The sequence below is a fragment of the Podarcis erhardii genome, assembly GCF_964252035.2.
Source record: "Podarcis erhardii genome assembly, chromosome: Z".
In the NCBI taxonomy this organism is placed as follows: domain Eukaryota; kingdom Metazoa; phylum Chordata; class Lepidosauria; order Squamata; family Lacertidae; genus Podarcis; species Podarcis erhardii.
In genome coordinates this window covers 41,629,146-41,651,231 of record NC_138504.1, presented here as the reverse complement: position 1 = coordinate 41,651,231, position 22,086 = coordinate 41,629,146, and the positions used below count along the sequence as shown (strand labels likewise).

Genomic DNA, 22,086 nt, shown 5'->3' with positions numbered 1-22,086 from the left:
GTGGACAATGCTGATTTGGCACTGGTAAAAGAGGATGCTTCCTGTGGTTTCATAAAAAAGGGCTTCGGAAGCTACACACAATTCCTCACAATGCCATTCTAGAATATCTTGGAGGCATTCTGCAAGCCATGTTCTTGAGGGTGAGATGTCCTATGCTGAGCACCTTCAGTGCAACTTTCATGATGTTTCTTGAGATGTGGCTTTTTGGCAGGCTCAATTTTTCATCATGCATCCTTCCAAAATTACCCTCAGAATGGACAGTGAGGTTTGGCCAGCCTCAACATTACTAAAATAAGTTTATGGGGCATGCTAGACTTCCCTCTGGGTGTGTTGAATGTAGCTGGTGATCCTGCCTGCCCCTTGCAATGGCCATCAGTGGGTATTTGGCAGGGGGAGGGCTTGCAGACAAGGCACTGTGACTAGACTCCTCTGAACAGCGGAGTCTGTGTCTGTGAGATCAGCACAGTGGTGGGTATCTACTAATTCAAATCACTCATGCAAAGCTGAGCTATGTACCTAATATAATATCCTCTTGGATATTGAACTTAGCTAATGTTATGCCCAGCGCTGCTATCAATGGCAGTTGCTCTCCAAGCGCTTCTGGAGTGGGAGAGCATTTCACCAGGGCTGCAGCATGGTAGGTGGTGGTGCAAATGGTTAATTCCCTCTCCCTGAGTACTGGGGTCCAGGTCCTGATTGTCTTTCCTTCAAGGCTCCTATGTAAGTTTTAACAAACAGGTACATGAAACAGTTGGGACGCGGGTGGCCCTGTGGGTAAAACCTCAGCGCCTAGGACTTGCCGATTGTATGGTTGGCGGTTCGAATCCCCGCGGCGGGGTGGGCTCCCGTCGTTCGGTCCCAGCTCCTGCCCACCTAGCAGTTCGAAAGCACCCTTAAGTGCAAGTAGATAAATAGGTACCGCTTTATAGCGGGAAGGTAAACGGCGTTTCCGTGTGCTGCGCTGGTGCAGGCTCGCCAGAGCAGCTTCGGCACGCTGGCCACGTGACCTGGAAGTGTCTCCGGACAGTGCTGGCCCCCGGCCTCTTAAGCGAGATGGGCGCACAACCCCAGAGTCGGACACGACTGGCCTGTATGGGCAGGGGTACCTTTACCTTTACCTTACATGAAACAGTTACGTGATTAATTCCTGAAGTTTATATCCCCAAACCAGGAGATACAGGGTTTAGCAGAGGTTGTTGGGTGTGTGTTTTTTAAGTTGACTATTGGAAATATAAAGGGACGCAAGTGGTGCTGTGGTCTAAACCTATCAGAAGGTCAGCAGTTCGAATCCCTGTGACGGGGTGAGCTCCCATTCCTCGGTCCCTGCTCCTGCCAACCTAGCAGTTTGAAAGTACAGCAAAGTGCAAGTAGATAAATAGGTACCGCTCCGGCGGGAAGGTAAACAGCGTTTCCGTGCGCTTCTCTGGTTCACCAGAAGCGGCTTAGTCATGCTGGCCACATGACCCGGAAGTTGTCTGTGGACAAATGCCAGCTCCCTCGGCCTGTAGAGCTAGATGAGCGCCGTAACCCCAGAGTCGTCTGCGACTGGACCTAATGGTCAGGGGTACGTTTACCTTTATTGGAAATATATATTGCATACATGGCAAAAACACCATCCAGAAAGCCACCAAAATATTTATTTGGTTTGCACTGTGTGATCTTTTGATGCATGTTGACATCACATGTTAATTTATGCATGTGATATTGTTGGCACTTAAATTATTGACTTGTGGCATAGTTGACAAGCTGCATTGACAGAAATCTTTATACACAGAAATCCTCTTTGCAAATTTTCTTTTGTGTTGGGGTGCTTCAAGACTTGCTATTTTCTGGTGAAATTCAAACAGTGGCAAATTGTTTAGGAAAGGACTGTTTCTTGGGGGGTGGGGAAGCCCGATTGTTAAAGCTGTATAAAAGTGCTTTAAGTATATGCTGTGGTCTACCATGTTAAGCATGCAGTCTACTCCTCTGTTCAGTTGTCAGCCATAGTCAATAGACACTTAGTCCATTTTATATTCACATGGGCTCAGTAAACACTGCTGCTTATTTACTTGATATTTTATGATGTCTTGTAATTCAGGATGTATTTTACAATGGAGATGTTTAATCTGTATCTGTTAGCATGCTATCATGATGAAGAAATGCACATAGATATAGATATACATAAATATAGATATATATAGTGTGTTAGGGGACAAATATCTTGTGTTTAATAAAAACAAAGAATGCACAATATCCACCACCAGCATTCTGATTCACAGTTCATTTTTGTGTCTAAAATCTGGCTGAAAATCTGCTTCTTTTCATCATTTCTTTTCCTGAATGTTTTTTTAACATCAATTCAATGTTAAAACAAAGCCATGCACATTCAGCTTAGGTGGCGGAGGAATGAAATGTAGTTTGATACCTTGTTCAAGGATGCAATATGACTTTAACAGATTGGCGAACTAGACCAAAACTAACAAAATTAATTCTCAGTAGGGACAAATGGAAGGTTTTTTAGACTTCGGCGGCAATCATCAGATGCAAAAATACAGGATGGTGGCTTTCACTCCTGGCTTGTAAAATGACCTAGGGGTCTTTGTAGGCCACATGCTTAACATGAGTCAACAGTGTGAAGCAACAGGAAAAAGGAAAACGAAAAACTAATGCAATTCTCTGCTGCATCAAAAGAAGTTTAGTGTCCTGTTTAAGGGAAGTAATATAATATTTGCTCACAGCCTATCATCCAACCAGTTCAGGGCAGACTACAAGGGATTATCTCATGTCAGTGAGAGTGAGAGATAGCGACTGGTCCAAGGTTATGTTATGAGTGTCACTGATGAGTGGGAATTTGAACTCATGTCATCCCTGGCTGCATCTTAATGGAAGAAGGGCACTGGCCCTGCAGATGTTGCTGGACTTCAACTCTGACTTTTGGCCATGCTGTCTGAAGCTGATGGAAGTTGGGGTTGCTTTCCATTAACTTTCACTGAGAAAACAAAATAAAAAAATTCCTTCCAGTAGCACCTTAAAGACCAACTAAGTTAGTTCTAGGTATGAGCTTTTGTGTGCATGCACACTTCTTCAGATACACTGAAACAGAAGTCACCAGACCCTTCTATATAGTGAGAAGGTGGGGAGGGGTATTACTCAGAAGGGTGGTGGGAATGGGTGATTGGCAGATAGCTGTGATGAGCCTGTGGACGACTCTTAACGACTGCAATAGGTCTTACAGGAAAAAGCAAGGGGTGAGAAGGTGTGATGGCCTGGGATTCCGAGTCTGAGAGTGATCCGGAGGAATCCCAGCCGGCGCAGGAGTCCCCGCCTCCAGGGCCGGCTGAACTGGGGCAAGGCCTAGTTGCTGAGGAAACTCAAGAGCAGGCACCAGGTGAAATCATTCAGGCCCCAGAGGTGCTGGAAGACTCAGTGGCTACAGGTGAGCCTCCCCCGGGGCCCAGTAACCCTTCGGCCTCTCCTGATCTGCAGAGGCTTAGGGCAGAGAGGCGAAGGGAACTGGTGTCTCCCAGGAGGAGTGCTCACCTTAAGGCCAAGAGAGGCGGGGCTTCTGGGGGCCGGGACCGCCCCCGGCCTTAGAAGAAGATAAAGGTCAGGCAGCCCGGTCCCAGGTTGCGGGAGCAACGTCGTTGTGAAGTATCTGCTTTACCCAGTCCTTGTTCGGCACTCCCAGTGTGCCTGTTCCTCGCCCGGCTTCCTGCTTCTGCCTTACCAGTGTTCCTGTTCCCCGCCTGGACTCCTGCGTCTGCCTTACCAGTGTTCCTGTTCCCCGCCTGGACTCCTGCTTCTGCCTTACCAGTGTTCCTGTTCCCCGCCTGGACTCCTGCTTCTACCCTACCAGTGTTCCGGTTCCTCGCCTGGCTTCCTGCTTCTGCCCTACCATCGTTCCTGCTACCCCGTCCGGCTCCCTGTTGATCTTGGCCTACGGTAATAGTACCTCATCCCCCCTGGGACCAGCACAGTTTGCTCCCGCCTTACCCGCACTCCCCCTTCGTAGGGGTGCGTTCGGGAAGAGCCAGAGGCCATGGCTGACCAGGCGGCTGCACTGGTGGATTTGGCCCAGAGGAACCAGACCTTGACTCACACCGTGCAGCAGCTCACAGACGCGGTTGTGGCACTTCAGCAACGCTTGGAGGCCCTACCGGCTCCTGGGGCCGACGCCCCGGCTCCTGGCAAGTACCCAGTGGCTTTGCCTGAGAAATTTGATGGAGCCCCGGCCAGCTTTCCCATGTTCCTGGCCCAGGCCAAGCTGTATATTCAGGGGCGAGCCCGGAACTTTCCTGACGACCGCACCAAGGTGCACTTTTTGATTAGTTTGTTAAAGGACCAGGCGGCCAAGTGGGCGTTGCCGCTACTCAGGCAAGACTCCCCCTTGCTGGCAGACTATACGGGGTTTTGCAATCATTTAGAGGCCGCGTTCGGCAATCCCCAGAAAGGGAGTCAAGCCAACCGGGCGATTCGGCGTTTGAAACAGGGCAAGTCCACGGTGGCCGCATATACCACAGAGTTTCGGCTGCTGGCACAGGACTTGACCTGGAATGATTCGGCACTGCGGGACCAGTATCTCGAGGGGCTTTCAGACGAGGTACTGGACCAGTTGGCCACAATGGAACGCCCCACCACGCTAGACACTCTCATTCAACGGTGTCTACAAATAGACGATCGGTTGGAGGATCGTCGTCAGGCCCGGGGTCGCCGACACTTCCAGTTCACGGCACCAGCTTTTTCCAGCAGCCCCACGGTCACAACTGATTTAATGGAGGAGCCTATGCAGCTCGGGGCAGTGCGGCCACGCCTTTCCCCTGCAGAGAAGGCGCGGCGTCGGGAGGGAAATCTCTGTCTTTACTGTGGCGGAAGTGGACACTTCGCTCGGTCTTGTCCAGAGAAACGCCGGCCGCAGGGAAACCGCCAACCCCAGTAGCTGATGGCCCTAGCTACCGGGGGTCCCAAACAGCACAGAATGGGGCCGCACCAATTGAATTACAACACCTTATGGTTCCGGTACATCTATACCCTCCAGGAGGGCCATGGATTCTTACCCATGCTCTGGTGGATTCAGGGGCAACCCGCTCTTATATGGACGCTGCTTTTGCTGCCCAGCATCGGGTGCCACTTCGGAACAAGCCAGAACCGGTACAGGTGGAGGCAATCGACGGACGGCCACTGCGTTCGGGCGCCGTCACTCAAGAGACCCAGCCCCTGGTCCTGTGCCTCCAGCAGCACCGTGAGATACGAACTCTGGATATTGCTTCCATGCCCCGGTTCCCCCTGGTGCTTGGGATGGACTGGCTAGAGGCTCACAATGTGCAGATTGACTGGGTCAAATGGACTGTACACTTCCCAGACCCCAATTCTCCTGCTGAGACTGAGATGCTAGCAGCTGCGCCTACTGAGGAGGCGGCTGCGACGCTCCCCGCTGAGTACCGGGACTATCACGACGTGTTCGAGGAACGGGGGGCAGACCAGCTGCCGCCGCATCGGTCCTTTGACTGCGGCATAGACCTCCAGCCCGGAGCGCCTCTACCGGTGAGTCGCTTATACTCGTTAACAGAGCCAGAGCGCGAGGCTTTGCAGGACTTCTTGCGCAAGAACCTGGAGCGTGGGTTCATTAGACCCTCTACCTCGCCCACTGCTGCACCAGTGCTCTTTGTTAAAAAGAAATGTGGGGAGCTCCGCCCTGCCATGATTACCGGGCCCTGAACAAAATTACCATCCCGGACCGGTACCCCTTGCCCCTTATTTCGGAGTTACTGGAGCGGGTGCAAGGGGCGCAGGTGTTCACCAAGCTAGACCTCCGGGGAGCCTACAATTTGATTCGGATCCGCGCCGGGGATGAGTGGAAGACAGCATTTGGGACCCGGTACGGACAGTTTGAATACCTGGTTATGCCCTTTGGTTTGTGCAACGCGCCTGCTGTGTTCCAACGGTACATCAACCACGTGTTCCAGGACTTGCTAGACAAGTACGTGGTGGTGTACTTGGATGACATTCTGGTTTACTCCCGTGACCCGGCGTGCCACGAGGGCCATGTCCGGACCGTGCTGCAGCGCTTGCGCGAGCATCGTCTGTATGCAAAGCTCAGCAAGTGCGAGTTCCATCAGCAGTCAGTGGACTTCCTGGGTCATCGACTCTCACCAGGTGGGGTGCAAATGGATCCTGGGAAGGTGGCAGCGGTTCGAGAATGGGCGGCACCTCGGAACCGCAAGGACCTACAGCGTTTCCTGGGGTTCGCCAACTATTACCGGACCTTCATTGCGGATTATGCTCACCGCACCACCCCGTTGACCCGGCTTCTGCGCCCCAAGACGCCGTTTTCCTGGGACAAGGAGGCGGAGGAGGCATTTCAAGGGTTGAAGGCCTGTTTCCAGAGAGCGCCAATCTTGCAACATCCGGATCCTTCTCGACCCTTTGTGGTAGAGACTGACGCCTCCAGTACGGCTCTCGGTGCCGTCTTGTCTCAGCAGCACGGACCGGAAGCGCCACTCTTACCCTGCGCCTTCTATTCCCGCCAGCTCCTTCCAGCGGAGCGTAACTATACCGTGTGGGAGCGGGAACTGCTGGCCATCAAGGTGGCCTTTGAGGTTTGGCGCCACCATCTGGAAGGAGCAAGACACCCGGTGGAGGTGAGAACCGACCACCGGAACCTGGAATACCTCCAGACCACCCGCAAGCTGAACCAAAGGCAGATCCGGTGGGCGTTGTTCTTTTCCCGGTTCCAGTTCCGGATCCGCTACATCCCTAGCTCCCAAAACCAGAAGGCGGATGCCCTGTCCCGGAAACCTGAAGACAACGCAGACACGGTTCAGCAAGCAGCACCCACCACGATCCTACCACCAGCTGCGTTCCTGGCCACCCAGGAGGTCGAGCCACTGCAGGCTCGGGTGCGGGAACAGCAGCGGGTCGACGCTTGGGCCCAGGAACGACTCCGGGAACTGGCCGAAGGATCATGCCCTCAGTATCCAGGGCTGGTCTCGCATCAGGGTCTTCTGCTGCACTACGGGCGCCTGTACATCCCACCAGGGCCGCTGCGGGCTGAGGTTCTCCGGATGACCCATGACGCTCCAGCGGCGGGGCACTTTGGGCGGTATCGGACCACCCATCTGGTAAGCCGTGAGTTTTGGTGGCCCCGTTTGAAGGCTGACGTGGCTCGCTACGTCGCTGGTTGTGACGTCTGCAGGCGGGCCAAGGGGCCTACCGGGCGACCCCCCGGCCTCCTTCAGCCGTTGCCGGTTCCACCACGTCCTTGGCACACAGTTTCTCTAGACTTTGTAGTGGAGTTACCCCCGTCTCGTGGCTGCACCTGCCTTCTAGTTTTCTCCGACCACTTCACGAAGATGGTGCACTGTGCCCCCTGCCCATCCATACCCTCAGCTAAGGAAACCGCGCAGCTGTACCTTCAGCATGTCTTCCGCCTGCATGGCCTACCTGAGCGTGTAGTATCCGACCGCGGCGTTCAGTTCACGTCCCGGTTTTGGCGTGCTTTGCACCAGGCCCTCGGAACAGAGGTCTGTCTCTCATCTGCTTACCACCCACAGACTGATGGCCAGACGGAACGGGCGAACGCGGTACTGGAACAGTACCTCCGGTGTTACTGCAGCTACCAGCAGGACGACTGGGTCGACCACCTAGCATTGGCGGAGTTCGCTTATAACAACGCGGTGAATGCGTCCACCCAGCAGACCCCGTTCCAAGCCAGTTATGGCCTTCATCCACGGTTGTTTCCGGATGTGCTGCCGGCATCTACGGTCCCTGCGGTGACAGAGTGGCTTCAGGAGCTCCAGTCCCAGCAACAGCTGTTGATGGAGCAGCTGCACCAGGCCAAGGAGGCGTACAAGGTCCAGGCCGACCGCCACCGCCAGGTGGGGCCGGAACTTCACGTCGGTGACTTGGTATGGCTTTCCACTCGCCACCTCCACCCTTCTCGACCTTCGCGGAAGCTGGACGCCCGGTTCACCGGCCCGTTCCCTATCGTGGACCAGGTCTCGCCTGTGGCATTCCGTCTCCGGTTGCCAGCAAACCTGAAGGTTCACCCGGTATTCCACAGGTCCCTTCTGAGTCCGGTGGCCCCACCCGACGAGTTCCACCCGGACCGTCCCCGACCGCAGCCAGTCTTGGTGCAGGGAGAGCCTGAGTACGAGGTGGAACGCATTCTGGACTCCCGATACCGCAGGGGAAGGCTGCAATATCTCATTGACTGGAAGGGGTATGGGCCAGAGGACCGTTCCTGGGAACCAGCGGTCAACGTCCACGCACCTGCCTGCATCCGGGAGTTTCATGCAGCATATCCCAGCAAGCCGGGTCCGGGCCCTCAAGTGAGGGGGGGGCCTGGGAGGGGGGATGGTGTGATGGCCTGGGATTCCGAGTCTGAGAGTGATCCGGAGGAATCCCAGCCGGCGCAGGAGTCCCCGCCTCCAGGGCCGGCTGAACTGGGGCAAGGCCTAGTTGCTGAGGAAACTCAAGAGCAGGCACCAGGTGAAATCATTCAGGCCCCAGAGGTGCTGGAAGACTCAGTGGCTACAGGTGAGCCTCCCCCGGGGCCCAGTAACCCTTCGGCCTCTCCTGATCTGCAGAGGCTTAGGGCAGAGAGGCGAAGGGAACTGGTGTCTCCCAGGAGGAGTGCTCGCCTTAAGGCCAAGAGAGGCGGGGCTTCTGGGGGCCGGGACCGCCCCCGGCCTTAGAAGAAGATAAAGGTCAGGCAGCCCGGTCCCAGGTTGCGGGAGCAACGTCGTTGTGAAGTATCTGCTTTACCCAGTCCTTGTTCGGCACTCCCAGTGTGCCTGTTCCTCGCCCGGCTTCCTGCTTCTGCCTTACCAGTGTTCCTGTTCCCCGCCTGGACTCCTGCGTCTGCCTTACCAGTGTTCCTGTTCCCCGCCTGGACTCCTGCTTCTACCCTACCAGTGTTCCGGTTCCTCGCCTGGCTTCCTGCTTCTGCCCTACCATCGTTCCTGCTACCCCGTCCGGCTCCCTGTTGATCTTGGCCTACGGTAATAGTACCTCATCCCCCCTGGGACCAGCACAGAAGGTGAAAAATGGCTTTGTCATGTATAATGAGATAAGAATCCAATGTCTTTGTTCAGACCAGGTCTCTCCATGGTTTTAAGTTTGGTAATAAGTTGCAATTCAGCAGTAGCTGAAGACATTGGATTCCAATGTCTTTGTTCAGACCAGGCCTCTCCATGGTTTAAAGTTTGGTAATAAGTTGCAATTCAGCAGTAGCTGAAGATATTGGATTCCAATGTCTTTGTTCAGACCAGGTCTCTCCATGGTTTTAAGTTTGGTAATAAGTTGCAATTCAGCAGTAGCTGAAGACATTGGATTCTTATCTCATTATACATGACAAAGCCATTTTTCACCTTCTCACCCCTTGCTTTTTCCTGTAAGACCTATTGCAGTCGTTAAGAGTCGTCAACAGGCTCATCACAGCTATCTGCCAATCACCCATTCCCACCACCCTTCTGAGTAATACCCCTCCCCACCTTCTCACTATATAGAAGGGTCTGGTGACTTCTGTTTCAGTGTATCTGAAGAAGTGTGCATGCACACGAAAGCTCATACCTAGAACTAACTTACTTGGTCTTTAAGGTGCTACTGGAAGGAATTTTTTATTTTGTTTTGACTATGGCAGACCAACACGGCTACCTATCTGTAACTTTCACTGAGACTTCTTCAAAATTCACACTGCAACCTTTTCAATGAACACCCCCCCAAAAAAAAATCCTATCCCAATGTGTAGGATTGGGGTAGCAACACTGGGGGGCAATGGGGTGGGGGAAGGATATGTACAAAATTGTGTAAATGCTAAATTTGTGTGCAGACTTTTTGTTTTAATGAATGCAAACTGGTGTGGAAAAAATTGGGGTGAACTCATTTGCAGACTAGGAAAATGAGAGACCTGAAATTGACAAGTTCGTCCATCGCTGCCTAGGAGTAAACCTCATTGAACTCAGTGGGACAAAGGACTACTCCACTGCTGGTAAGATATTGGCCACATCTGCACCGTATATTAAAAGCACTTCCTATATCAATTTAATGTCATGCCTTCCTGTCAAGAACCCTCAGAAGTATAGTTTGCAGGGGTGTAGCACTGTTTGCCGGTGCCTGGGACAGGTGCACACCCATGCGCGCTTGATGGGGGTGGAGCGTGCTCACCCAGCTCTTACCATCAGGCAGGCCCTCACATGTCAGGCAGGGGTGTGGCACAAAATGTGCTCTTCACCCTCTGTGTTCCCTGCCCTCGCCACCAAAAGGCAGGTGCTCTTACACCAGGTGGTGAAGGGCCCTGGACAGCAAGCAACAGGGATCTCTGTGGGGGTTGCCTGGTTTCCGGCCCCTTCCCAACTGCGCGCTTGGGGCAATGGCCCCCCTGGCACCACCCATGCTACGCCACTGGTAGTTTAAGAGTGCCAGGAGTTGCTAGATGTCCCTATTCCTCTCAGGGAACTCTGGGAATTGTTGCTTTGTGAGGGGATAGGGGCCCCCTAACAACTCTCAGAGGGATGCAGGTGGCACTGTGGATAAAACCTCAGCGCCTAGGACTTGCCAATCGCATGGTCGGCGGTTCGAATCCCCGTGGCGGGGTGCGCTCCCGTCACTCGGTCCCAGCACCTGCCAACCTAGCAGTTCGAAAGCACCCCCGGGTGCAAGTAGATAAATAGGGACTGCTTACCAGCGGGAAGGTAAACGGTGTTCCGTGTGCTGCGCTGGCTCGCCAGATGCAGCTTGTCACACTGGCCACGTGACCTGGAAGTGTCTGCGGACAGCGCTGGCTCCTGGCCTATAGAGTGAGATGAGCGCACAACCCTAGAGTCTGGCAAGACTGGCCCGTACGGGCAGGGGTACCTTTACCTTTACCTTTAACAACTCTCAGCACCCTGAACAAGCTACAGTTTTCTGGATTCTTTGTGGAAAGCTATGATTATTTAAAGTAGAATGATATTGTGTGGATGTAGCCATTGCATTCAACATATTTTACCTCCAATGTTAAGTGTTTTAGTTGTTTGGTTTGTTCAGGCAATTGTTCATCAATCATGAACCTTAAATCTGGATGACTTGTGGAACTACAATCTCAGAGAGGCATAAATATTCTGGCATTTGCGAGATCTCCATCATATAGCGAAGCTGAAGTTTGCAATGGCCAAACCCAGGGTACCTCCGAGGAAAAGTTGTAAGTTATTGCAGTATTTGTTTTAAAACACACATATTTAGATATTGTTTGAACGTATGGAGAGAGCTGTCCATCTTGGTCCAATAAATGTAGCCTCCCAGGATGTGTAGCAAAATTATAGAGTTTTAATCCAAGATAAAGCTCTAAAAATGCACGTACATAAGTAGGTGACATAATTCTTGGGAGACAATTGACTACATCATGACAGGGAGGGGCAACCATACCTAGGAAGGGCTGTGGCCTTGTAGGAAAAGCCAGTCAGGAACCACAACCAATGGTGGGTGAAACCAGAACATAAAAGTGGGAGGAGTCTGAGCACTGCAAGAATGCATTACTATTTTTTTCTTCCTCTCTCTGTGACACCCCAGCCCTTCTTTACCTCTCTCATACACACATGAACCAGAAATGTATGTAATTATGGAACGCTCTGCCACAAGAGACTAGGGCCCTGCGGGACTTGACATCTTTCTGCAGGGCCTGCAAGACAGAGCTGTTCCACCAGGCCTTTGGCCAGGGCACAGCCTGACTCCCTCCTTTGGCAGTCTTCAGGGAACTTTAGCCTAATGGTTGCCATCAATTTGATTTGAATTAATTTTATAATTAAATGATTTTAGAATGTTGTATTATTTTATTGCTGTTAGCCACCCTGAGCCCGGCTTCGGCTGGGGAGGGCGGGATATAAATAAAAAAATTATTTATTTATTTATTTATTTATTTATTTATCATAGTGGGTGACCCAGGGAGCAAGAGTGGGTGACCAGCAGCATGCAAAGAGCCAGATGATACTGAGGGCACTGACCTCAGCAGAGGCCAGGGTGCCTTGGACAACTTCACACAGGTCTTAGGCCGAATACTACTGTTCATAAGAGCAGAGCTCAGATGTTGCTTCAGCACCAGTTACTTTTGGACTGAGCTTTATACAGGAGCCAAGGCCCTGTCTCAGTAGGTAGTTCCCTTTTCACTCAGAGGGGCCTCTTCATTTAACGGGGGGCAGTGTCTTCCAATGGACATTTACTTCAATAGAGTGGTATAGATTCCAATTGCACTGGAGCTTCTGAGATGCAGTCCTCAATGTGATGTCTTTGAAACTGGGGTTCTGGCTCCATGACTCCTTCAAGTACATTAGATGCTTTTGGGGCTGGCCCTGAGGACAATCCTCCCCCCCCCCACTCTGAATCCTGGTCTCATTCTTTGAAGAAGTCAAGCCCAACAAACATTAAATTAGGGGTGCATATGTGGTCTACACATTTGTAAGAATGAGATGCTGGGCCTCTTGAGGTGGCATAATGGACTGTACCACTTCAGGCTACAGGTGAGGGCAAGTCATTTGTGAATGTAAATAAATAAATAAATCCCTGTAAGTAAAATAACCCAGCATGCCAGGGAGCAAAGTTTTTGATCCAGCCCATTTCCCTGCTGTGTTTTACATGTAGGGACGTTTTCCTGCATAATGCTGTCTTGCAAAAATGAGATTCCCCACAGCTGAAGGCAAAAGTCATATAATCCAGCCTACTCTGATTTGGCTCCTTGTGTATGTAGACTGAGTTTAAGATAGCACCAGTCTGAGGGATGAGTTGTGCTTTTCCATACTGATATTGAGACCTGGGGCATTATTTTTCAACTCCTGCTGGGACACTACTGCTTGTTGAGGTCAGAAATCCAAGGTCACAGAAAGCAATGGTGGCTAGTGTCCACTGGGACTGGTGGGGCAGGGGCAGGAGGTGGGCAAACCAACAGTTCTTTATTCTTTCTTTGGTGATCGCTCGTAGCCAAGTAAGATTGTCTTTCATGAACATGGAGCCAACTAATTCTGGTTTTGCTCCCATTCTCCTCCCCACTGAATTCTACAAGGGCAACACTGAGACTAAGTAGGAGGAAGCTAGCAGGTTGTTCTACCCCCTGTGCTGGGCTGAAAGTTAGAAGGCTGGCTGAGGACTAAGGCTGGTGTGGGGAGCTTCCCATTCACTCCAGAGGAGCAGCCTCCACAGACAAAGAGAGTCTGCTTTGCAGCTCCTCCTTATGCCAGCATCATCACTCCTGGAAGCCAAAGGGACTCTCTGAAGGGACTCCACCAGAGATTTGAGTTTCCTCTGCTTTGTACTGAACAGGTATGGTGGTGTTCGGTGCATTGCAGCTGCTGCTGCTTTCCAAGGAAGCTGCCCTGCTCTGTCCTCCCCGGTGTCAGTCCTGCTCTGTATATGCAGCAAAATGTGAGCAAGTCTCAGCACTCTCAGAAGGTGAGGCTACCCCACTCAAACCCACGCTTCCGCTTCCTCCTCCCCATCACTTCCTGTAACTGTCTCAGTGGATAAGTCAGGGACAGGGAAATTTTTTAGCATGTGGGACATGTTTCCTTATGGGCAGCTTTCTGAAGACTACATGTCAGTGGTGAGCACAGCCAGATCCAAAAGTGGGCAGAGCAATGCACTTAACTTTTACCTTTGTACAGTAGGCATGTGCCTCTCCAAAGCCTCTGTCCAGGCAAGCAAGAAGCATGATCAGAGTTCGAGGATGTTCCAGCCATTGAAGGAAGGTGTGAAGCAAGGCCAGTGTGGGGTGTGGCCTGGGAAGAAGATAGAGTGTGACCTGGGGAGAGTTCCAAAGGACAAGCAGAGAGGCCTGGAGGGCCACATTTGCCCTCCAGGCCTGAGGCTCCCCACCTGTGGGCTAAGCAGTTCTGCAATGCACCAACTATCATTATCTGGTGCCTGGGACTGCCATGCACCTGGATTTTCCTGAACATTACTGGGATTTCAAAGGCAGAATTGACGTCTGGGGGGAATTTCCGAAATGCACATTTTAAGAGTATTTTGCTACAATACATTTTATTGGTGGTGGTTGTACTTCAAAAACTATTACCATGAGATCCAGTGTGGTGTAATGGCTGGAGTGTTGGATTAGGAATAGGGAAGCCTAGATTCAAGTTGCCATTCAGCCATTGTGACCCCTGGTGACTATGTGCCAGCCACACACATCGCAACACACCTCACGGTGTTGTTATGAGGATAAAATGGGTGAGGGAGGAACTAATGATATAGACATAGATATCTCAGGGCTCAGGAACCTGGGGCACTCTAACTCCCATCAGCCCAAGCCAGCATGGCCAATGACCAAGAGTGATGGGATATGTAGTTTGGCCAGATTTGGAGAGCCACAGTTGCCTGCCTCTTATGTAGATAATCCTGAGAGAAGGAGCAGAATGCAAATGTAATAAATAAAACAAAACAAAAGAGAAGCACCATTGCACATAGGCTTTTTCTGCATGATGTATGCAAATTGCAGAATCCTGCTTCCCTCAGTGCAGAATGTGAGTTACCATACCCTGTGTATTTCCAGTAAGAAGTCGTAAGTCCAAATGTTGCTTTGCCTTGTAGTTTTCTGTCTAAGTGTCTCCCCACCCTCTCCCACCCCTTCCTCCTGTATTCAGTCTTAGTAGGTTTGTCAAGTTATACAGAGAAGATACACCTACGTCATGGGAACCTTAGTGAGATTCCTCCACTGTCCTTCACAAAATTCTCCAACCTCCAGTTCCTGTCAATCACTGGATTCCTAGTTTCATCCCTGACCAACCTCACCTTTTCCACAATTCATGCCAACCGTCTGAGGGTACTGAATCTCAGCAACAACCACCTCCTTAGTTGCATGGTTCAGCCAATGGCTTTCTCAGGTCTTCTGCTCCTGGATGAATTGATTCTGACCAACAATAGTTTGGACATATTGAGAAGGTCATGGTTCTCAGAGATGCCAATACTCAGCAAACTCTTCCTTGGGGCCAACAGAATTGCATACCTTCCTCCAAGAACGTTTGAAAGCCTGGCTAAGCTGGATGAACTGGTTGTGTCTTCTAATTTGATCCAGTATCTTCCAATGGACACTTTCTATGGATTGCCTCTGTTGACCAAACTGGACTTATCAAGCAACAAAATCATGTTCATCAACCACGAGGTTTTTCAGCCTTTGCAAACACTCAAACATCTTCTACTGTTCCAAAACAGGTTGAGTGTCTTGCCCATCCTTCCAGGTTCTGTAAACTTCTTATTTCTTCACAAAAACCCATGGGAGTGCAATTGCCAGCTGGCAAGATCTATGGAGCCACTGGTGGCCAAAATCCAGTATCTCGATGACATTGTTTGTGATAGACCCCCCAACTTTGCAGGACACCAAGTGATGAGCATCAGGCCTGGAGATTGTGTCTCTCTGTCTCCCTCTCCATCTCCAACCACACACCTCCTGCCATCAGCTCTATTGAACCTCAGCTTTTTTTATGGCTTTCTAGGTAAATGCTATTTAAGCGCATGTTTGAAAGCTGAACCTTTTGATAAATCAAAACGCTTTGAATTGATTAACTTAGTCAGTTAGTCACCTAAATGCTGCAATCCCACCAATAACAGTAGCAGAATCACCATTCCTGTAACCATAGTTTTCTGACTAAACTATTTTTACAATATTTGCTAAACAGTGTTAGATAGTTTTTTCTTTAAATGTAGTTGAACCGTACAAAGGACATAATGCAGAAGAACATAAACAAAGCCAATGCACACCCTGCCTTACAGTTATTTACAGCTTCAGATTTCAAAATGTAGTTGCATTCCAAATATTGCCTGCACCCAACTTCAAAACAAATGGGCAACTTTTGTGTAACTGGAAGGAGGACAAGTCCATCACCCCACCCACTGGGACATTTTTCCTTCTGCTTTGATGTTCTTGCATCAGATAGGAACATAAGAAGCTGCCTTAATGCCAACTCAGGCTGTTGGTCCATCTAGGGCAGTATTGTCAACACTGACTGGCAGTGGCTCTCCAGGGTTTCAGACAGGGAGTCTCTCCCAGCCCTTACCTGCAGAAGCCAGGGATTGAACCTGGGACCATCTGCCAACAAAGCAGATGCTCTGCTACTGAGCTACAGACCACTCCCAATATCTTTTTTGGAAAAGGAGGAGCTGGGATTTCATACTTTGCCCAATGTCCAAGTCCTTGTGCTTTGTTTCTTTCCTGATGGGTGGGAGGGCACCCTGAGGGCTGGATGAAATCTGCTTGCAGGCTGTATGAAGCCATAGGCCAGGGCTTCCCAACCCCTGGTCCAGACAATACTGAGCTTGATGGAAAGATAGCCTAACCTTGTCTAGGGCAACTCCCTTCCCAATGCATGCCACTATAAGCTGCTTGGAGGAAGCCTGGGATGCAAATAGAATAAAGCAGACAAAATAAATTGCAATCATGAAGCTGACCATTCATCTCTACCATGCTTTATCTCCATGGGTGCAGGAGGACTCCTCGTTGGTTTAATTCCAGGCCTGGTCATCTGTTGCTGCATTCCCAACTATTGTAACTGCACCCCCTTTGCAAAGCAGACTAAAGACAAACCACCGTCCCAAAAGAAATCGACCAAAATGTCCTCAAGCAAACAGAGGACCTCAAACGTGGACCCACCGAAACCTTCCAGTTTTCCCATCATAGAGAATGCTGCAAGCCATTCTGAAGGGGTCAACATTGCTAGAGGGCCATTCTGTGGCTGCTTCTGTGGAACCTGTAGAGCACAAGATTTGGGACAGGCCAAATCTTTCCTCAAGAGGCCGGTGGTTGCCTTTTTATCAACGGATCCTGTGGGTAAAACTGTTGTGACTCTCCATGAGAAAGGAGACAGCCTATCTTGCTGCCTGGCACACAGGGGATGTATCAACAGGGTGAATGACACCTCTAGATCTACCAGAGCCCATGGCAGTCAGGAGCAATCATTTGCAAAGAGGGGTGCAGGATCCTGCTGCCCGTGCATCCAGCATGCAACTTTACATCAGATGGAGTGGAAGAAACATGGTGAGTGACCAACACGGAACAGAGAAACCATCCAAGACTTGTAAGCATTTGATTATACTATGGATTCCTCCACACTATACATTTTAAAGCACATGGTTTCTCCTAAAGAATCCAGGGAACTGTTGTTTATCCCTCACAGGCTATATTTCCCAACAACCTACAGTTCCTAGGTTTCTTTTTTTGGGGGGGGGGGGAGGAGCCATGTGTTTTTAATGTATGACGTGGAAATGACTTGTATCTTTACCAGCAGATTTTCCTGGATGAAACAAGCTGAATAAATAAATCAGGTTCATGTAGTTTAGGGTTTGGTGACTTTGTGTCTGTCAAGGTTACTTTAAATTGGGGGCAATCAGTCAAGGGTCTGCATGCTGGTGGTGGGTGTGGTCAAAGACATTGTTTTTTTTTTAAAAAAAATAATTTTTATTAATTTTACAACACAAACAAAAAACAAACAAACATAACACGACTTCCCCATACCTCCCCTTCACTGCATCCTTGTTTTAAAAATTTTTTAGCAATCCTTCATCCATTTTTATATTTAATTCTCTTTAAAATTTTCTTAAGCTTACATTTTTACAGCTGTAATTCTTTATATCAAATCCCTTGACATCTTAACATTCCGAAATTTTACAACAATTTTTAAGATAAATTTTAAATTTTTCCCAGTCCTCTTCCACTGTCTCTCTCCTCTGGTCACGAATTCTGCCGGTCATCTCTGCCAGTCCCATAAATTCAGTCACCTTGGTCTGCCATTCTTCCAGAGTAGGTAGTTCTTTAGTCTTCCAATACTTTGCCAAGAGGATTCTTGCTGCTGTTGTTGCATACATAAAAAATGTTCTATCTTTCTTTGGAATCATTTGGCCTACCATGCCCAAGAGAAAAGCCTCCGGTTTCTTTGCAAATGTCCACTTAAGGATTTTCTTAATTTCATTATAGATCATTTCCCAGTAGGCCTTAATCTTCGGGCAGGTCCACCAAAGATGATAAAAAGTTCCTTCGCATTCATTACACTTCCAACAGTTGTTATTGGGCAAATGATATATCTTTGCAAGCTTGACTGGGGTCATGTACCATCTATAGATCATTTTCATTATATTCTCTTTTAAGGCACTACATGCCGTGAATTTAATACCTGTGGTCCATAACTGCTCCCAGTCAGCAAACATAATATCATGACCAATGTCTTGTGCCCACTTAATCATAGCTGATTTGACCGTTTCATCCTGTGTGTTCCATTTTAGCAGCAGATTGTACATTCTAGACAGATTCTTAGTATTGGGTTCTAACAATTCTGTTTCTAGCTTTGACCTCTCCTTCTGGAATCCTAGTTTCCTGTCCGTGGTCAAAGACATTGATGGGCAGAGCAAGAGCCAAAAATCTGTGGAACTTTGTCCAGCTTTCCCCCTTCTCTTTCTCTCTGCTACTCCCTTCTCTCCCTCTTCTTCACTGTCATGGAGAGAAAAATAGACAGAGAGGCAGAGAGACAGACAGACAGACAGACAGACAGACAGACAGACAGACAGAGTTAGATAGAAATGCGGCTGAGGGCCTCTGGTTAATGGAGCACTCCAAACAAGTTTCTCAAGTTAATTTTTATTGATGCATGTGTGTGTTCCATGTGTCACCTGTATTTGTGATGTAGGATTTGTGTTTTCTCTCTCTGGCTTTTCATGTTTTTAGAGTTGAGGGAAGGAGTCAATCCCCAGTTGGATGGACAGATATCACACCCAGAGACTCAGCTTGGTGGTGTTCAGGACTCCGAAGCTTTGGTCCATATAGATTTTCCAGATGGAAGTGCCCTCAAGATGGAGAGAGACTCTTCCATGTTTCCCAAGACCCTTTCCGAGAGAAAAGAGTTGGCTCAGAGTGGATTGAACTTCTCTACTACCCATAGTTGGCTGGCAACAAAGAAGAAGAACATGTCAATGTCTGGAAGACCTAGTCATCACTACCAGGGTGGTAGTGGCACATCTCGTAGATGCAGAAAAGCCTCTGGAGAGAAACTGTATGGAGAACGCTTCACAGAGGGAAGCCATTCTAAGCACCCAACCAGAAATGGACAGTCATCTTGGAAGACTGATATTTATTCCAAAGGCTATTCCTCCTTGCCAAGCAAGGGCAGAAGAAAACAGCAGAGGAAGCAACCTGGTGATCTGCACACCCCTCCATACTGTGGCATGACTTCCACCTCTTGCCTTTCCAATGTGCCCAGCCAGTCAGAGGATTACAGCCTCAGGTCTCCAAAGGATGCGTGTACTGAAATGCTGTCCATTGCACAGTATCCTGAGGAAGGAGGGAGCAACTCCCAATGCTTGGATACTACAACACAGGCCAGAACAAGAGTTCTTGAACATAGAAAAGCTGGGATCCAGCAACAAGGCCCAGACATTTCCTTGTCAAGGAATGTACCCACCACCACAAGAATGTGGAAACATAGAAGCGATAGAGAGGAACCCAACCAGTACTGGATAGCTCAGAGGCGGCACACTCAACAGAGCACCACCCCTAGGATCTCCAGAAGGCTAGATAAAGCTACCCAATGGTCTTCCACTGACAAAGTCCACCTGAAAGGTAACATTGAGCATGCATTATCATTTTTCAAGTGGGGCAGTTTTGCAGCAGCATGGAGAAAAGCAGGGAGCACATGTCCACTGACCACAACAGCAGCCCTGGCTCATCCTCCTTTGATAATGTCTGGTTAAAATGAGATGCATGATGTGGCATCATTATGCAATGTCACTACAACATGGTATCCCCCCCTCCCCTTTTACCAGACCTATGACTAGAGAAGGAAGAGATAAGGGGTTATGGAGGTGTTTTCAGGGGCCACAACACATTCTCCATATTGAGATACATCTGAATATTTACTTGATTAATTCTTTGATTATGGCTGGATGGCTGGATAGACAAATTCATGGAGAATAATGCTTTCAGTGGCTGTTAGCCACAATGGCTATGCTCTGCCTCAGCAGCTGGAGGCAACAATGCATCTGAATACCAGTTGCTGGAAACCACAGAGGGGGAGTGTGCTTTTGTGCCCAGGTCCTGCTTCTGGGTTTCCCACAGGCATCTGGTTGGCCTGAGGGAACAAGGTGCTGGACCCAGATGGGCCATTGGCCTGATCCAGCAGGCTCTTATGGTGTTCTTACATTCATCTCCATCATCAGCCTTTACTTCCTAAGTACAGAAGGAGAACTGAGATTATGAGCCCCATTCCCACCCCACCATTGGCCTTGTACTCAAGGCCAATGGCCATTTGGCTCTCGCTCTCCAAAAAGAAGAGGAGCTTAGGGTTTAATTCCCTAATTACCGTATTTTTTGCACCATAACACTCACTTTTTTCCTCCTAAAAAGTAAGGGGAAATGTCTGTGCGTGTTATGGAGGGAATGCCTACGGGTGGCATGCCTACGGATTTTCCTCCTCTAAAAACTACGTGCATGTTCTGGTCGAGTGCGTGTTATAGAGCGAAAAATACGTAAATGTGATTGGGAGGCAGGAGCACGAGATTGTGTGCATCTCTTTATCAGTTGGAAAACTTGGAGCATCATAAACAAATGAAAGAAACATACAATCCCTAATTTTATGTTTCATCCTGCAGAACATGAAGCAGCCCTTGGTCTGCACCACAATGCTGAGAGGTCGAAGTTGGAAGACATCTGTCAACCAATCTCTTTATCAGCCCTTCACCCTTCCTGTGGAATTCCTCATCATGGGCAGAGGGAAGGTGATTTAGAGACTCCTTCTCCTCTGGCCAACACAACAGCACTTGCCACTGTCTTTCCGCTGACTAAGAACACCATGCAATTGATTCTAAAAGGTCAGGATAGGAGCCTGGGGGTTGTGGGGACATTAGAAGCTAAGATGGTGGTTGACCACAGAGTGGACATGTACCCTCCAAGGGGTGTGAGCCTCAGAACCTTGAGTGAAGAAATCCTGGATGCAGAAGTGCCTTTAGAGTCTTTTGCCATTGGCACTGCCAATCCATGTTTTGCAGAAGATAAAGAGGATGGTGTTGGTTCATCTTCCAAAGCAATGGATCTGAATTCCTGCTATGACACTCCTATTGGCCTCCTCTTCACGACAGATGAGAATCTGTGGCTGCTGGAGCTTCCTACGTCTGATAAGAGCTGCAGCAACATGATTTATTCAAGCTTTCAAGGGGGTGGATATGAAGAGGCCGCAACTGTCACATCAAGCTGCCCTTTGGTTCAGAAAATGTGCCAGATCAATTTCCCCCTTCTGGCTGAAGAGGAAAGCACAAGCTTGCCAGGTGAGCCTACGGAGGCTGACTCAGCTGATATGAGGGAAGACTATGTGGTTGCCTATGAAAGCTCTTCAGGAAATGTTGAGGAGCAAGAAGGCTGCTTAAAGACTGAACTTGATGCCAAGTCTAAAAAGTAGCCCAGTGGGTTCCCCCACGCACACACATGCTACCAAAGTAAAACTTTGTCATAGGTGATGAGGCTGCAATCTCTTCCCTCAATGGAAGTTGGTTCCATTTTTTCAAAAAGGAATGGATGAATGTGTCAATTTCACTGTGCTCAGTTTCTCATTCCCCCAACACTTGGTATTTTAAGATCACATTTATGACACTGCAATTTAGAGTTCAAAACATCCCTCAAAAACTTGAACATTTTTTTATTTTATTGCCATCATATTTTTTTTTGTCCAAATAAAATAATAAATAAAAACCCAACCATCTCTACAGTCTGAAAAAGTTCTTCAAGATCAAAGTTTTCTGTTTGTGATATAGGGGTATAAATTGATAAACGCTCCTTATATAAATCATCACCCTCCCATATATTTGGAAATAGTACAGATAACTTGCAACTTAGGCACATTTAATTTGTGAACATTCAGCTTTAAACACTTGGCAACTAAAAAAATAAGATAAATTAAGACGGGGGTGGAAAGGGGGCAGGAGTATAGGGGGAAAACGCTGGCAATCCTATCTGCCATTGAACCCAATGTATTTCAACTATATGCAATTTTGGCTTTAGGCACAATCCCTGGAACATAACCCCAGCATAAGTGGAGAGTCCCCTGTATATAATTTCATAAACAGAACAATTTTGCTCATATCATTAAAATGATACCCAAGTAAGCCAAG

General features: G+C 49.1%; 1 protein-coding gene across 2 annotated transcripts; it reads left to right on the top strand.

Moving 5' to 3' along the window:
• Positions 1–148: 148 nt before the first annotated feature.
• LOC309333726 (uncharacterized protein) lies at positions 149–21,672 on the top strand. Of its 2 annotated transcripts, none has more exons than XM_081847507.1 (8): positions 149–265; positions 9,872–9,970; positions 11,008–11,161; positions 13,270–13,398; positions 14,589–15,437; positions 16,427–16,975; positions 18,656–19,546; positions 20,575–21,672. In XM_081847507.1, exons 3-8 carry the CDS (start codon positions 11,128–11,130, stop codon positions 21,375–21,377), a joined length of 3,255 nt encoding a protein of 1,084 aa, XP_081703633.1. In that variant the 5' UTR covers positions 149–265; positions 9,872–9,970; positions 11,008–11,127; the 3' UTR covers positions 21,378–21,672. The 2 variants fall into 2 exon arrangements, with proteins under 2 accessions (XP_081703633.1, XP_081703632.1); XM_081847506.1 differs by having other exon boundaries at positions 149–468.
• Positions 21,673–22,086: the final 414 nt, after the last annotated feature.